We start from the raw sequence: 18,107 nt of genomic DNA, 5'->3' as shown, positions 1-18,107 counted from the left end.
CAGGGTAGTTGTGTATAGACAGGTATGCAGGGCGTTTCCTCCATCAACCTATCCGCTTGATATAGGCGTGCCACCATAGTTCTGCAGCGTTAGGCTTTCTTTGACTCTGCTACAAAATTGATGAATTCACGAACACTCTGAGTTCATGGAATGCACAAACCTTTGAAGGTTATAGAGGAATTAAAGATGTCACGTTCACAGAAATGGACAGCTTACACTGCCACCTTTTGACATATCTGCCAACTGGCCTAATACCCAATAGCAGTCTTTCATTTCCAGTTCTGTCTTCTTAACTAACAGGGTGTCTGTTGAATGTATGGACGTGTAGGCCCATAATGATGGTAGAAAAATGCCTAGAGACCCAAGCTACACCTAACGGAGGACCCCCAATGAGGCCAAAAATGTGTCTGGGATTGCTTGTGGTCGGGCTTCACTGCCCCCTTTGGTTTGGGACCAATCCTGATTTGCATGTTTTTCCCTTTTCTGTAGTTTCTTGGCAGATGAATAACGATGGCCTGGAGAGTTGCCAAGAGCGATGCCAGTGGTTAAGATTAGTTCAAAAGGTGGTTAACTTCCAGCTATCACCACCTTTTTGTTTTGTAGAAAATAAAGACCTACAAGTCTCTGAAAGCATAGTTGAATATGTGAAAAAAACAGGGCAGGAAGGGCACGTAGTGATATGGGGTCAGCTAGCCGCTGTTTTACTGTGGGTTACTATGTCTTGAGGTTCCCTGATGCCACTTGGTGCAAAACAAAAGCCACCATAGCTATGTAAGCTGCTAGTGACGTGCACTTTGCTCTGTTGATATGTGGCCTTGCTTTTACAGAAATGCCAACATTCCTGATGCCAGTCTGGAGATGCTACTCTAGTCCTGGTTTTAGCTTTGCAATCTGGGACCTGTAGTCCTGGGTTTATAGTAGGGAAATTGGGGACTACATCTCCCAACTAGAAAGAAGCTTGTTGGGTTGTATGCTTTTAAACCCATCATTGCCTCTAAAATCTGATCTTGTAGCATCCTAGTCACATCCTGCTGGTCTTTGCCATCTGCCTGCACTTTCCTCCCCTAATGTTCATTACGCTTTACACCCCTGTTCTTGGCTGGTCTCCATCAAAGGGTAAATACCTGCACTTCAGGCTCTGCTGCGTCTCCAGGCATCTGATGTTTAGTTGTGCTCTGATACATTAGTTTGGAATCGTACCAAAATGTCGCCCTCACAATTGCGACGGCCGAAAATGGCGACTTTATTTTTTTTATATGTGGTGTAAAGGGGTTAAAAAAAAAAGTCGGCATTTTCGGCCGTCGCAATAATCACATAGATCCTCTTGCACAACCACGTCTTAAAAGCATTATGCGGTCTCTGTCTCGTGGATATGGAGACGGTCTCTTCATTTTAGGATTGCCGCCCCATCACAAACTGTATAAGCAGAATAGGTGATCTTTCAGTCTTTTGTATAATGTTTCTTACATTGAAATGTGTGTAGTTGTGCTCATTATTTAACCGGTTTCAGAAGCTACTTTGCATTATTAGCGTTGAAATTCCAGAAACCCATAAGCACTGACTGCTATGCCCGGAATGTGCCTCTAAATGTCACACAGTACTCCTTACACTGAAGTGCTAGCCATGCAGCTGCATTACCAGAAACTGACATTTTGCACCGGGTGACCGGCTTTGTGATGAATATGTGAGTACATGTGGGTGTGATGGTTTTCCCAAAATAGACGGTTCATTGCATTATGAGTTTTAGAACACAAATGTCAGTTTGCTAAAACCTGTAATCCCACTGAAGCTTAGGACCACAAGTTTCAACATCACTAATCTGGTTGTTTGGCAGTCCCCCAGCTTTCTGTGATCTGAAAGATTGTTTGCTTCATGACTGGGCTCTCTTAGAATGTGCTTGTGTTACGGCATTACTGATTGTGGTTACTGCACATCCATGCAAAGGAAATTAACTGACTCCTGTCTTAGTGTTGCAAATTAGTATGGTCCCATAGTGGGTCCAAAAGTGCTCCATGGCAAAGCCCTTTGACTAGTTACAGCTTTCCCCTGTAGACCCTGTTTCCAAAGTTTCGATCGAGTGGCTTAATAAGCATCTCTGAAGGCCATTCGGCTCAGGATCCTCCACTTTTCAGGGGCCACCACATCTGTCTACAAAAAGTGTATGCGCCTGGTTGTCCGGACTCTTGAGGTGCCACATTTTGTAGGGGGCCTCCTTCGTTTTGTGTTAAACCATTAATTCAAGCAAGCTCTTTTAAAGATCAACTAGTTTTTCATTACTATAGATAAAGGATTATATTGGGTACTTGGTAAATTGACCCTCATTGTAGAGATGTTTGTGTATTTTTGCCAGTGGCACTTTTTCTTCTAAATGTGTTATTTCCACTGTGTTGCAGATATTTACTGCGATATATTGTTTTGTTTCACCAAGTGTGCACCCCTGATTTAATGTACCTTGACATACAATCACACCTCACAATTGTGGGGTGGAGGGGGGTGTTCATTGAGGAATCAAATATTTTTTATTAAAGTAAAAATGACAAATGCAAAGGTGGTCCCCCAAGCATTAGGTAGAGGAGATCACCACAGTATTACACAATCGCAGGCAGCTTGTCTAAAAAAGCGCAACCTGCCTGCATACATCTCACTATTTCCTGCACACGTGCAACCATTTAAATAATCAAACTTCTATTCTAAGTCATGACCAGCTTAACGTGGCCCCTTCGCGTTGTTATCCCCCCATAATGCCATTTTGCATGTCATTGGGAATCACTTCTCTCATAAAATGTATGTGGTCATGGGCTTTGCGACAGGAACGCACTGAGGTAAGCTGGTCACGAATTACCATATCCGCTGAATTGAAGGGTTTTGTTGTGTTAAATCTGCACAATTTAACTTCACTATAACTACATTTTCTCCGTGAAATGTCAAGGGATTTGTTATACCATAGTTTAGTTTTCTTTTAAATCACTACCTTTCTTTCCCGCTCACTAGCCATGCCCTTTGCCCATGACCATTGGCCGCAGCCTTTGGCTGTGTCCCCTTTACCTGTTGCCCGAATAGCTTTCTTCCAGTCCCACTTGCCATGGCCAGTTCCCACAGCCTTCAGCCATGGCCACTCCTACATATTGCTCCAATATGTTTCCTCAACTGGCCCTGCCATGGTCCCTTGACATGTTGCCCCAATACATGTCATTAGGGCCCACTAGCCACGGCCTTTAAACCTGTCCACTTTCCATATTGCACCAATTGGTTCCTTAAAGTAACCCGGAGTCTCTGGCCACATCAATTACCCCTCATCTCACTGTAGCTGTAACATTCCACTATTTTTTTTGTATTGGAATGAGGATAGCACAGGGGTCATACGCTGGTCTTGGAAGCAACAATATGCAGAGCAACAGAGGTTGGACTCCTGGATCCGCGCTTAGAAACCAAACTCAATTTAAGTATTAGGCGTGTTATTAAAAAAATAATGAAATGTTAAACCCATTTTTGTAACTTTTCTTATTTTAAATGTTTTCCCATAATCACGGTTAGTATGACCCCGATCATAGTAATGTCCTACAAATAACCACTGTAATCCATAAACTAACCCCGGTTATTCATAAAATAACCCTGGTTATTCCTGTTATGCACTTTTATTCCTGATCTCATTTTAAAATATAATCCCGGTTATGCGAAAACCTTAAAGCTTTGAACTTGGTTGCCATCTGCCAACCCCCAAAATCCCCCAATTTCACATGTTATCCTTCACCCCTCCCCATCTCTAGCCTGATTCTATTTAATAATTTTTCCTCCTCCAAATGACACTTTCTCCACTTATTGTTTTCAGCTAACCCTGGTTATTCCTGTAATTACCCCGTTTGTCTCTCACATTGAGCAACAAAAAAATGAAGCCGTTCTCATTTCTGAAAAGCCTCTGCTGCAAAGCACCGTAGGAGATAATAGCTATTAGTTTGGGAGAAGGGGGCACCCCCTTCTCCATCATATATTTTAACTACTACTGGACGGAATAACCACAGACCCCTCCCAGAAATCGAGTCAGTGCTTTGTGCACAAGTTGTTACAGACCTGGTCCAATTCCAACCAGTGGTTTTTGCTGTGTGCTGCACATACATTTAAACTTTTTCTCTGTGGGGGAAATGAATGGCAGTAGGACGGAAACAGCATTTTTTGCTTTCTTAATAACATCTTTTTTACTAATCTTTTCCACCCGTGACAAACCTTTTTTGTTTGTAAAATATCAGCAAAATACACCATGCAAACCAAAAGTTATTAGCATTGAAACTATAGTGTGGCGACCGCTGCAGTATAATATGCTTAACTATGAATAACAATAGACCATTTTGTCATAAGGATGTGGATTGTTGATTACTCTATCAAACTCTCTTGACTTCAAAACATTTCTAAATTACATATACATTACATAACAAATTATTGAAAGAACTTTGCTTTTCCCAATAACACCAACAAGTGATGGAATCGTAGAACGGTTGCATACATCACATTTCCCATGTTAATATGGTACTGTGGGTTTCTAGTTTATTTGTGCAATTTCAAGTAAGTATACACTGAGATCGGAATTATGAATGCAGTGTTATTGATTCAGACCACACAGAATTTTGGTTCAACCACCCAACCCAGGAGAATAATGTTAAGTATGAGTGTTCCTCCCCTTTTATTTCAGATTGAGTCCCACTGGTGCCAGACTCTTTTCCTATGCTAATTAAAGTTAAGAGTGAGGGGTTGCATGGGATTTATATTCACATATTTTTACATGGGAGTAAGAAAATGTCCTAATTAAGCTTGCTCTCATTCCTGAATTCACTTTATAGCTATGGCCTTCTCAGATTGCACATTATCGAGCAAATATTCATTAGGCTATGGTACGGGAGTGGGAGTGGAGGGTGGGGTGTGTGTGTGTGTTTTTATCTCTTCCTTCCTGATCATTGACATTCCTATGTGCCGGCAGCACCTACAGGGATGCCGTTGTCGTTATGAAACAAGGGAGGGCCCTTCCCTGATTAACGTGCAAAGGAACCCATCGCTGAGTGTTTTGTCAGGATTTGACAGTTAAGGCTCAGAGAAGCTTTCTGGCAGAGAGGGAGGATGAGATGTTAACTGCAGCCTAGTGTGGTTACAGGCTCTGGTAAAAAGTGCAACAACTATGTCCAAGGAGTAGGAGCTTTTCATTTCATAACTCCTGTGTCTCCCTCCCTGTTGCTCGAGAGCTGGGGAGAGCCTTTCGCCATTCAACTACAGTTTCCTTATACAGTTATGTATACACCGCAGTGATGTGACTAGCATAATTCTCACTGTCCCGTTATCGAAGGGCACCATACTACTTTCATATGCGCTGTGCGTATTTTCCGCTGTGTTGCGTGCCATTCTCCAGGTCACCAGACAGGTTGGCGTCATCCTATCCCCTCTCTTCAAGGAGGGGCTTTCAAAGAGTTAAGAGGCTTGGAAATATAAATAAAGATGGAGGAGTTAATTCATTGCAAACGGCCATGACTGGCAGATAGTGGAACCATAATGAGCAAGCACTTCTGGAAACATTAGTGAGCAATAACATAGGTATAACAAATACATGTAAGTAAAAGTGGAAGAATTGAGCACAAGAAATGGCGTAATGACATAATAAAGAATGCAAGCAATTCTTGAAGCACAATATTGATCTTTTATTTGTATGCGCACGTACACAAGTATTTCAGAGCGAGGCAAGGGAGGGACACAAGGGAGAAACAAACAACAATCTTGCTAGGCCCAGTGACATTGAGAACATGCAAGTGCATGGGAGAGGGAAAGGGGACAGTGCATTGGAGGGGGGGAGAAGTGAAAAGTGCTGAGCAAAGGAATAAAAATAAATAAAAAAAAGATCCTAAATAAGTAAATAAATAATAAAAAGCAACGGTGGTAGTGCAGCCAGCAAGTGGCAAGTGCTAGGTTTAAGGCAACAGACAGGGTGTGTCTGTTAAGTGAAGAAAGAAAAAAGCGGGGGTGGCTGTAGGGTTACAGATACAGAGTTTACCAGGAGGCAGTGCGGGTGGTTGAGCAGGTGCCTGGGCCCGAAAGCCAGAGGGTGCCAAGGTGCACGATGCCGAGACGGAACAGATCAGCCAGGGAGAGGGGGAGCAAAGGCAGAAGCAAAGAGTAAGGTTTTGATGTGCTTCCGGAACCTAAGATGGTTCTTCTCAAGTTTGACTCTCAGGGAGGCTGTTCGAGACAGAGGCCCCAGCCGAAGACTGAGATCTACCCCCAGCTTGTTTCTTTGAAAAAAGACTGATCCTGAGGGAGTTAGATATGAAGGAGTGAAGAGCTCGGGAGGGAAGGTATTTACAGAGGGACAACTGAAGGTATTTTGGACCCAGGCCACTGAAAGCCTTGTGGACAATGCAAAGGTCTTGAAATGAGGCAAGAGCTGTCAGAGTTACGCTCTGGTTCACATGCACCAATTGGCCTAGACAGAATGGAGTGCTCCAAGGGCATGCAAAGAAGCTGAGCATTATATATAAGAATGCAAATGCAATCCATGCTCAATCTTGAGAGTACACATAAGACCCAAATGCACCAGTTTGGAGGATTTAGAAGCAGATAAGCGTAGCCTGGACCAAATTGCTGTGCGTGAGTAGTTAAGAAGAGTGGTACTCGTGGATTTGACAAAAGAGCTGCTGCTTCTCGATTGCAGATGTCTTTTGTATACAGGGACAACATTAGGTGTTGACAAGGGTCTCAACTTCGACCCCTGTCTGGTCTCCCTTGCTACCCCCAGGGTCTCTCTTGCTACCCCTTATTAAGGCTCCTGGGCTGTGGCCATCAGCAAGGGGCTCCTTGTTTCTGCAGTGGCTGGTTTTCTGATCGCTATAGCCGGTAAATTCGTTTTCCGTAGTATAATCAGAAGCAATGCTATGTGATGCCACTTACTGTTTTTATCAAGGGGTGAAAGATCGTGTTAATCGCTTCCCGTGATGTCACTTCAGGGTGGGGGTCAAGAAGTCAAATGTTATGTAACGTCACTTCCGCTACCCCTGGCATTTTGGTGAAATTACGTCCCTGTTTGTATATTTGATGGCCAAACAATATTTTGCATTCTAGGCCTTTGGTGCTCATATTTGTAATGGGCACATCGGAGCTACAAGTTCCACTGTGCAAACTGCTGTTGCCTAGAAAACCATGGACAACCAAAGGGTCCACACTTGCCAGCTATGAGCATAGCCTTTTAAAATACATGCAAGGGCAAAATGCTAATTTTACCATCTATATGGAGACAGATTAACAGTGGTCTCAAACCCTCTGTGCTGGAGAGCATATTTACCCGCGTGCCCGTTTTTAAATAATGAAGACACTTAAGTTATTACATATTTACGGCACTATGGGTACCCCTGGTGCTGGCACAATGAGAGCTTTCCAGTTAACGTAGCATTGCGTGAGAATGCAATCGAGTCCTGCTTTTGCCGCCTGAAATTTTGGGACTTGTCGTTTTCCTAGCGTTTAAACGGGGAAAGAAAAGACTACAAGTCCCAGAAGCCAGTATGGCGGGGCTGCATGGCTGTGCTTTCTCAAGAGTGGCGACATAAACGTGCATAATATATTGCGAGGTCACTCACGGGGTTAATGTTGCAGTGTTTAGTATAACTGTAATCCTTGTTTGAATCTGTGTTTGGGCGTTGCAAGCAAGCCTCACCGGTAAGAGGCATTCCTCGGACCCTCCTCGTATCTCAGTAACCGTAGTAGCCGCACCTTCTGAAGCCAGTCAGGTGAAAGTTACTGTTCACCTTGTTAACACAGTGGGTGGAGCCGCCGGACGGGATAAGATTGCAGTTCTCTCACGGAGTTGAATGGCTTTATCAGCGGTTCGTGTTTTATAATCTGATCCCTGCACCTGGAGTATTTGACTATGATTTCTTTGTGGTTTGGAAGTGCCACTTAAGAAGGAACAAAGTTCGTTGCAGATTGCCTCTGACAATAGTGGTTTCATATCAATGTACACTGGCATTTATCTCTGCGCATTTCACTTTTACAGTTGAAATGGTATTCGAAATGTTTCTTTATCCAGGTGGAGCATTCCATCTGTAGGCCTTCTAGGGGACGAGGAGTGTTTTTATAATAGGAGCCGAGTAGCGGGGTGTGGTTACCCACAGCACTCAAAGACCCCCGTCTCATCCAGGAGATATTTGGTACATTTTTGTGAAAATGTTTCCCTAGTTTGATGTCTGTGGTTTAATGTGTCCCGAGCATTACAAACAGAATAAAGAAAAACCTATAGGCCATAGGAAACTGAGTCCCCTCCCACCCCCAAATAGTTTGTTAATCTAAAAAAATAGGATGCCCGACCAAACTCGGTTTTTAAACTTCTAGTCGGGGTGAGGAACCCCTACAGGAAAAGCTTACCCCAATGAAGAGACTCCAACTCATTACAACTACGTTTTGTTGGGATTCAAACAAACTATTTTTAGCCATAACCCTATTGCTGCTGTAAATGTTGCTAACACTTTGACATTCTTTTCACCTTCAACTTTAGAGTAATTCGAGAAGGTGGTAAATCCTTGGGCTCTTCTTTGGACCCTTGTCCTGAAAATATTGTTGCTACTTGCAACTCAGCCAGTAGCAACTATTTTAGACCGTATATGTGCCAAAGTGATCCCTCTGTTAAGGAGAAAAAAACCAACGTTTTCGAACTAATTCTATATTGCTAAACTGTAATAGCCCAACTTCAAGCCTTCGTAAAAGAGTTGTCTGCCCTGTGTAGGACATGGAATCGGTTGCAGTAGCTATGTTGGATGATCTTTGGATCCAGATGGACGGTGGCGGTATCAGGTGCTGATATGTCTGATTCTGTGTGCAGGTTTCGCCACGATAGAACAGGTCCTCCTGCGGAGCAGGCTAGAACAGACTGGCATTGAAGGCAAAGTTTTGGGATGGCTCTGCTCTTATTCATGCAGTAGAGTGCAAATACACTCGGATCATCAATATACTTCTTTCTTCAGAAAAATTGTTTATGGAGTCCCTCAGGGGTCATCAATGTCCCCACGTTTGTTTAATATATCCAACCAATAACGAATCTTCCTCCAAGTTAGCTTGACAACTGGATAGGAACTCAAGCTGATTGCCTCAAAAGCAGATATTAAGAGTGTGGGGTCACCCGCAGACACCTCATTCTGACCTGCTGAATTATAGCCAAAAGACTGGCCCCTAACTCTGAGCCAGTACACAAAGTGACAAATCTTGGGACCATGATGATGCACTTTCCCTAACCCCTCAGGTCGTGGCAGTTACAAGGTCGGGGTGTGTGCCCTTCACAAAGGATGGTTCCATGTCTGTCTTCCTTCCAATAAGTGCTGATAATTCCTGTGCTTTTACGTCTAAGATGGACTAAGTCATCTGTGCCTCAGCATTCTCAAACAAACATTTATAGAAGTTGCAATGACTGCATAATACAGCCACTTAAACTGTATGCCTGTGGGGTTACAACCACTTTACTCCCTACACAAGGGCCCCATTATTTTAGAGGATTAACTCTGAATATAAAACATGCTCTGTGCTTCATCAAAAAAGCTTCTATGCATTCAGGAAACATAACTGGGGGTGCCCGTTTTTTCAGCCAAACCATGGAACAGCCTAAACACTGAGGTACGCACAATTGGGGAATATGAGTTTTAGGAAGGCATTGAAGACCTCTTTGTTCTCTGGATTGCATTAGGTTTTTGCTATCAGGAGAAACATGGTTTGACTTTTATTGACCTAGCTTTCTAGCACCAGTAAGTCCTACTATGCATTCCAAAAGAACACATTGGCCTAATGGAATTTCTCAGGCCACCTTTTAATAACACCATAATAAACAGATATAGTAAACCCATTGTGGTTCACTCCCAAATGTGCTTCCAGATTGCCTTAAATAAAAATGAGAGCCCATCTAGTGAGGACGAACGCACTTAAATGGCGTGTTTTTTCAGAGGGTGCCCACTCAGCAGGATCTACTACCACATTTAGCCCACTGTGCATTACCAGAGTAGAAATACCATATGCATATCAGTCTGGTCCCACCCACAAGGAGATGCTAGGCAATTCTCCTCTGAACAAGAATATGACTAGAAACCCCCAGAAACTTGTTTCTGCCTTGGCCGTCCTTCGTGAGGTGAAACCTTGTCAGGGAGGCACAGAGAGCCAGGGGCCCAGGTCTTTATTACCCTTACCTTTCAAAATTAGATGTGGCCTCCCCTCTACTGAGGATGAACACTGTTTAAATAGTCTCGCCTGTGGAAACGTGTCCACTCGGCAAGGTCTACAATCACATTTTAGGTTACTGTGCCTAATCCAGAGGAGAATTGCCTAGCATTTCGTTGTTGCACTGTCTTTGTGGGCAGGACCAAATTGACATGTAAATGGATGTTTCTGTTCTGTGAAAGTCACAGTGAGCTAAAATGTAGCTGTATACGCTCCTGTGAGGAAACCATCCCTGAGAAGAGGTTATTTGACTGTTCGCCCTCGACAGAGAGGCTCAAACAACTTTGGCACATTTTTATATAATGTAGGCAGGAAGGTAAACTTACACATGGCAGTCTCTGCTGCCATGCCTGGAAAAGGTACATTATTCTGGTTTCTGACCTAATGACCTATTTATTCTGAACCATACTTGTATACCCTTGTCTAACCTGAAAGCACCTTGAGAAAATTCCAATCCTCAGCCAGATCTAGTAGTCCTCCGGACATTCAGTCATTCTTTAAAGATGAACTCTCATTGACAATGTAGCAAGATCTGTCACAATTCTGTTCCATTTCTCGAAGGTTTTGGATATATACCTTAACAACATTTTCAAGTGTTGTCTACAGAGCACCTTGAATGTTTTTTTTTTGGATTGATATTTTATTTCTATCGCGCTCGTACACAAGTGTTTCAGAGCGCGGCAAGGCAGGTGAACAGGGGAGAACAAAACAGCGATCCTACTAGGTAAGGGTACACAATTAATGGAGGGCAATGGACCAGTCTTTCCTTGTTGTTTGTAAGGGTCACTGGAGTTTCTAAACCATGGTCTACATTTCTACACAAGTGGCTTCCCAGCTTTATCTACTGTGTCAAAGAAAATGTTAGTGTTCAGGCAGGTGGGGAGCACTCTACTTATCTTGATGTACTTTAGTGTATGGGTAGAGTTTCACTGTCTGCGGTAGATGGAGAGTTTACTACTTTCAAATTTACAAAAGAAATCAAACCTTATTTTCCTTAAGTACTCAATATGCTGTAATTTACCCAAAAGGGGCATGTATAATTGGTGTTTTACAGAACAACTTCCAACTAGACTTAATTGTTGGTATTCAGTCTTTGAACACAGATGTTTTTTGCTACATTCAATCCAACTAATGAATAGTCAAGAGTTCAGTTGAGAGCAGTTATTTCCCATAAATGGATGCAATTTTAAAAATATAGATCCAGCCTTATTGTTTTTTTTCCGGCTCTCATTACCATTGGTCATGGAAATCTCAATTATTTTTCTACAAATCACGTAACTACTGTAGAATTATTTAACAAGTCCTTCACCTTGAACTGATTTTGAAGTAGTCTCTCTAGCTTTCAGCTAGCCTTCCCACTCTGTTACAAATATGGTATTATTCTAATAAAATATCTATTTTTGCTAATGTGGTCCTCCTTATTTTCTGTGCCACTGAGGTTAAATGGAATAACATAGTACTGTCCACTAATATCTGCAGCTGTATTAAAATAAGTATAATATTATATTGGTCTACGACCAGGGTCTTCAACTATTGAGTCTCACATCAACTCTAGAAGGCATAGTCAATGGTGATGAACCATGGACATTGTAGTTTAAAGCATCTGGAGAGCTGCAGGTTACAGAACCTTCTTCAATGAGAACATCTGTCTCACTACCCTCCCCCCTAATTGTTCATTCAAGTTAGTGGAAAAAGAAAGTCGGTGGGTCCTGTTTCCCTCTTAAACGAGTTGTAATTTAAATGTCATAATACATTATAATTATGTTGGTCTTCCCCACAATATCTAACCAATCAAGAAGTGCCATATAACGTGAATGGTGGGAAAAAGGGGGGTGAGGTGAGGTATTAACTTTATTTATTTTAAATCGTAGGCAGGAGTTCCCCTTTCAGACCGATATAGTGTATCCAAGATTTATTTGTGTGCCGATTACATTTGTTTGTTTGGTATTAGGAAAATGCACGTTATTTAGTACTACAATGTTTATTGACATCCACTGCAACGTTGACCAGTAGGAAAGGGGGAATAAACTTAATCCACAATCTTGGGTTTAAAAAAGGTACATTTTTAATTTCTCGATTGTATTGTTCGTACCTGGCATACATTTTTAAATCGGAACTTCCCAGTTGAATTTGAATTAACCGGTTCCCATTCTCTACATCACAGTTCATGATTGCCCATCCTGTAGCTTGTGGCAATGCTAAAACTGCACAACAACCTGCACGTCTCCCCTCGGCTTGGAATGTAACGATCTGTAATGTGCACTTATCTGGTTCCTTAACATTGAACCTCAGAGTGCAAACAAAATTGTTGACGAAAGTTAGGAACATTGATTAGATAATGTAGACATGTCAGTCTGTCCCTGAACCCCGAGGACCTCTGACTTCTAGTACCTGTGCCTTTCCCTCGATTCAAAGGTTCAGGTTTCTCATACTGTGGCCAGTACATTGAATGTGCAACGAGATTTCACTGCAGGAAAATATCGTAGGTTGAATTTGTGCATGCTTTGATGCGATTCGTGCCTTTAAGAAGTTTCTGGTGCTGTCCTAAAGTAGAGTGGGTCAAGTAGGTGATTAGGGATCATGGCTGGTGTTGGGGGAGTGATCCGGGAAGGGCGGCGAGCGTGGGGGCGTGCTTTGGTTTGAGTGTCTTTCAGATAATGAAGAAGCTGCACACATTGCAGGTGCTGCAGATCTGTCAAGATGCGCTCGCTGATGTAATGGAGACTTTTGTTGACATTGTCTGCATCGTTTTTCACTGGGAATAGTTACTTTGATGATAAAGGGGCAATGTGAAGGAGAACAAACAAAGTGGGTTTTCGTTGATTTTCTAAAGAAGCCACAGTCTCATGTCATCCACAGATACTTTATTGATCTGTGTTAACATGTCCTGGTTTCCCTGTATTCTCAAACTGTTCAAGTATGGCACGTGAGGCCATCCAGGTAACTCTAGTAGGCAGTGATAGTTCTTAAGAAGCTGTAACGTTGAGAACAGAAGCTCAAATAACTTTAAAAAAATATGAAAGTAAAGCTGTGATCGGCTGCAATGAGAATCCCTTACTTTGTGGACATAATGTATCAATTTGCTGATTTGGAGTAGTTTTTCTCTGCTCTGTAACCAATATTGTTAAATAATTACACTGATAAAGACAAATGTTTTACAGGCTTTTATAAAGATGAAATTGGAAGGTTTATTAAAAAATAATACAAAGTTACACAGAGTGCTTTTGAAAATCCAATGTTCAAATTCCATTAGTTTGGTATAGTGTGTGTTATCCCGTAAACATGGCTCTATTCATGGACAGTAAAGAAAGTGTTCAGCGTTGTGAGATGTTGAGAATGTGTCTGCTTTTCTAAAGGAATGCTTTGTAAAACTGTCGGGGAGGGTGTCCATTCTGATAGCCTGTGTGTAACGTTTATCTGCAGTATGACACATTAACTGTTGGGATACCTATTCTTAACTGTAGGGTATTTGTTTCTTAGCCATTGGAGGAATGTAATAATTGGATTGGGTCATGGTACTACAAAGTAAACCCAAAGGGCATGTAGCCTTAAGAAAGGAATATTGAAACAATCAGGATTAGCTTGGGGTCGGAGCCCCAGTTGACCAGTTAAAAATAGCTTCCATCCCATAACATACATATTTTTCTGGACAAAGGAATGTCTATGTCCAGCAGAAACGAGCAAGGGCAGTTCTACCTTTTAAATGAAAATATGAACTAAGTTCAGTAAGACACCAACAACCAGCTCAATGATGCAGTTATCAGTGACAATATCCCCATAGAAATTCAATTAATTAATGGAAAGAAAATCCTTCTATCAAGAGGATTGTCACCCGGAACAAGAATCATGCTGGTAACATTACTTATGTAATGAAAACACATGCACCTTTTATCCTAAACTATCCTCTTTAATTAATAATCCTTAGTTTAGGCCATGCATATGTCATTAGATTTACCGTTTTAGCGCTATCACAGCACACCCATAACAAACATCTTAACATTAAAAAAAAAAACTTCTGTTCAATTTTTCTGATTGTCCTGCAGCCTGGTTAAAAACATTTACAGACATACCAGGGGGCCAATAATTTACTTCCAGAAATCCTGAATTGCCAGAAAAGTCTTGTTCAAAGCTCGCAATCAATTCCATTTCTGTTTACTGTGGTGTTTTGGAAGCATGTGCGGTGTTCAGCTCAGGCGGATTATGTGTCTATAGGCTAATAATTTGATTTGAGTGTTAGCCTATACTGTATTGATTTCTCTGATTTCCATGCTTTTATTTCAGGGCTTTACTTTTCGAGTTTGTGCATCAATCTATGTATATAGAATATGTAACTATTTGTTTATTGTTGTTTACAAAGAATATATGAGTCACACAAATGCTAAGGATTCGGCACACAGTGTTTTATAGCTCCTTTAATCTGAGAACCTATACCAGCACATAACATCACATGTTAATTACTAACACAGGTTTCTAGCTCTTTCTTGAGAGTGTACATGAGGACACAATACGTTGTGTAAGTTATGAACACAGCGCATGGATTGTCCCCCTTCCGCAGCCATTCATTGAGACAGTCTACAGTGACTCATTCCACTGTTATACTACACACCCTTTCCTGTCGGGACAATCCCTCTTTTGTTCTATAGGCAGAGGAACCCTGCACAGATTTTGAGCAAAAATGTAAATGCTGATAAAACAATCAGAGGTTCTTTTCCTCTCCTGAAGTTTACTCTTTAAAAAATTCAGGGGAGTGTGCGGTTCATTTAAGGGACATTTTCGGTACATATTAAGATCAAATTGGTATCTTACTACGGGCTCCTTTACAAGTTCATAGAGACTTGCGCTCTCTGGGTTGATGTTTTTGAAAAACATGTAGTTGTGCAAATAGGTACAGTTTTAAGTGTATTGTTTTTTTAATTTGTTTTTTTAATGGAATTGCACAATGGAATTTGAGGTGATCCTATTTGTTTTAAAAGTCACAAGAATTTCTCAAATTAAGGAAGCTTCTTTCTTTTCTTTTCTGGTAGGAGGCTGGACGCAAACCATATCATTACAGTGCCGGAAGACAGTTTTGAGGGTCTTGTTCACTTGCGACACTTGTGGTTGGACGATAACAGTTTAATGGAAGTCCCCATTCGCCCACTTGGCAATCTTCCAGCCCTGCAGGCCTTAACACTGGCCCTCAACAAAATCTCACACATACCGGACTTTGCCTTTGCCAACCTTTCGAGCCTTGTTGTCCTGTAAGTGTTAAACCTGCTTTCTTTCCATATTGTCTGTGTGCTGCACATGGATACCATCTTCTCGCGATGCTTAAGTTTTCCAATTCATCTCTTGTACTGTACTGTGTGGAAAAAAAATAGATGTTCTGGTATCTTGCCTTCTAAAGTTCTCAATTACTGTATTACTTTCTGCCAGCATTTCCTTTCTCGGTTTGATTTGTGCAGAAACGAGGGATGCTAGCAGTCTAAGAAACCAATCCTAACATATTAAATTGGCGTTGTAATCCAGAACCTGTCTGCTTTGTCCTAAAATGACAATAATTGCCTAAAGAAACTTGTGAATACCTGTGAAGTAACTTAATTGGGTAAAATCTCCCACCTCCTCAAACTCTGGTTTGTCATTTTCACTTTGCCCTTTTCACTGCCATGTTCTATTATCCCTTCCTGGTAGTCTCTAAGAGTAATCCACACAAGCATTGATGTGCTGTGATGACGGGAAATGGAGGACTGTCACACCTTCCAACCTGCCTGCTTTCAGGAGGGGGCCTGTTCCGTGTTTTTATTTAAAAAAAAAAAAAAAAAAAGAATTTAAGACCAATAGCACACCACATGCTGGGTAGCATATGGCCATAAACATAATGTCAAAGGAGAACCTACAAATGTTACGTTATAAGGCTTTTATACTGCACCAAATCACCACTGTAGTAGTTTTAGGGCACTGCTTCTTGTCCATGGAATGGCATACTGTGCCCCCTTCTATGGTATCCAGACTTTGGTCTGCTGGAGAAAAGAAAATTCGCAAGTGAAGGATAAGAGGATTGAAAAGCAGCAAATGGATGATGCAAACAAAGCAATGGGGGAATGCAGCGGGGGAAGAATAGTTTACGATCACATGGGTGCATGTCTGTCCCATTAGGTGGACCAGAGTTCTGCAAACCAAAAGCGGAAGATGTGTTGGTAAGTATTGCAATGATTGGGCTTTATTTCTAAAGAAGTCCAACTTCGGGGGTGGGAGGGTCGGTGGTGGTGGGTGTCTGTTTGGGTGTGTGTCTGGGTGATTTCACCTACCTAAAAGATGAACATCTCTGAATATACAATCCCAGAATCCAAACTAGGTTAATAAATATTAAGCATGACTGGAAAGTAGTGACTGTCATGAGAAGGCATGTATGCTGGTTTTAAGCGATGTTCTCCCCGATATCCACTTCATTATGGATGTACCATCGCTTAAAACATATAAATAAGAATAATGACATTGATGTGAGGGTCTAGGAGTAAGAGGCAGATGCAAGGGTGGCATATTGATTGGCAAAGACTTTTATTAACAACTAAAATGGGGGAGGCTGAAGGAAATCCCAACCAGCCTTATCGCTAATCTAAGAAGGGGTTGCCCGCCTCAACAAAACTAGCAAATGAAAGTGTCTCAGAATGTCTTAAGTAAAGTCTGCCCTCCTGTGTCCAAATCCTAACTAACCCTCACAAACTAAACTTGATATAATGTGACAAGGGAAACATGTTTTGGCTACTGACCTGTAGCCCTGTGTTGCAGTTCAAAACAAAAGTTCCAAAAAGATGGAGAAAAGCAAGCACAAGTTCCACAATACTCATGGGGTTGCTTGCCTTTGTCCAGAGTCTTTCCAGCTTTATCCAAAGTGATTTATGTCTCTTCAATGTTCAACACATGTCCTTATCTACGTTTGGCAGACCTGCCTACCCTAGGCCCTTTGAGCAGACCCGGTTCCCAGGGTACTGAGACGAGGAAGAATAGCCTGGTTCTTTCTCCCAGACTGTGCTGATGTCCCTGAACTGGTTTTCTCAGTACCCCCCTTCTTGGTACACTCTCCTGCCAAGTGGGGGGGATATTCAATAACCTTGTACTCACCAGCCTTCTCTCTGGTTTCAGTCCACCCACAACCTTGGTTAACTGTCCTGCCTAGGTCTCGGAGCGTCACTTGTGGGTGTAAACTTTGTATTTCTCTGTAACTGGTCGGGGTGTACCTCCCCAGCAAGGGTCCCAGACCCATTTTCTTGGTCGCACTTGCTGTTCATTATCTGATGTTTCTTAATGCCACAGCCTTGGTTTACTCCCCTGCCAATGTATGTGAATGTCAATTGTAAGTGCAAAGTTTGTATTTCCTCTTAATGCTCTTTGCGTTGTGTTTTCCCAATATGGGCCCCAGGCACCTTTTACTGTATTGCGGTGTCTGTAAATGTTTGTAAATGTTAGTCCTTATTTCGTTTGGTGTTTCTCGCATTCTCTGGGTCTGCCCAACTCCAGCCTCAGCTACCCTGGTACCTCCTGGGAGCTGGCCGCCGCACTCCGGTTGGGTTTGGATTTCCCATGGTCATCTGTGGCTTCTCCAGCTACACAGAGCCTTATCCAGTGTCCCGTGAGCCTCTCCAGCAGCCCACCGGTGGGTTTCATGCGCTGTCAGTCTGTGCTCCTGGTACGAGCATTTCCCCCTCTGCAGGAATCTTCCTTCTTCGTGGGACCCTTGTGGACATGCTGCTTTCCCCGACTCAGTCTCCTTCTTTGGTCTGACCTCCTTCGCGTAGCCTGCCAAGCTCCCAGTCCATGCCAAGAGGTAGAATGCACCATTGTTCCGTTTCTTCTCCTGTTATGAATGGCAGCGGACCAGCCAGTCGATTCAAACAACTAGAACATGT

At 42.3% G+C, this 18,107-nt stretch overlaps 1 protein-coding gene across 2 annotated transcripts in view; it reads left to right on the top strand.

Annotated features, from left to right (window-relative positions):
- LGR4 (leucine rich repeat containing G protein-coupled receptor 4) overlaps window positions 1-18,107 on the top strand; it is a 422,284-nt gene that overhangs the window by 326,424 nt on the left and 77,753 nt on the right. For both annotated transcript variants that reach the window (XM_069623509.1, XM_069623508.1), the window contains one exon: window positions 15,246-15,461. In XM_069623509.1, the coding sequence (XP_069479610.1) occupies window positions 15,246-15,461 (216 nt within the window). The remainder of the gene's footprint in view (window positions 1-15,245; window positions 15,462-18,107) is intronic.

Source organism: Ambystoma mexicanum, chromosome 11 (assembly GCF_040938575.1).
Source record: "Ambystoma mexicanum isolate Mex_15411 chromosome 11, UKY_AmexF1_1, whole genome shotgun sequence".
In the NCBI taxonomy this organism is placed as follows: Eukaryota; Metazoa; Chordata; class Amphibia; order Caudata; family Ambystomatidae; genus Ambystoma; species Ambystoma mexicanum.
This window is presented reverse-complemented; position numbering and strand designations above follow the sequence as displayed.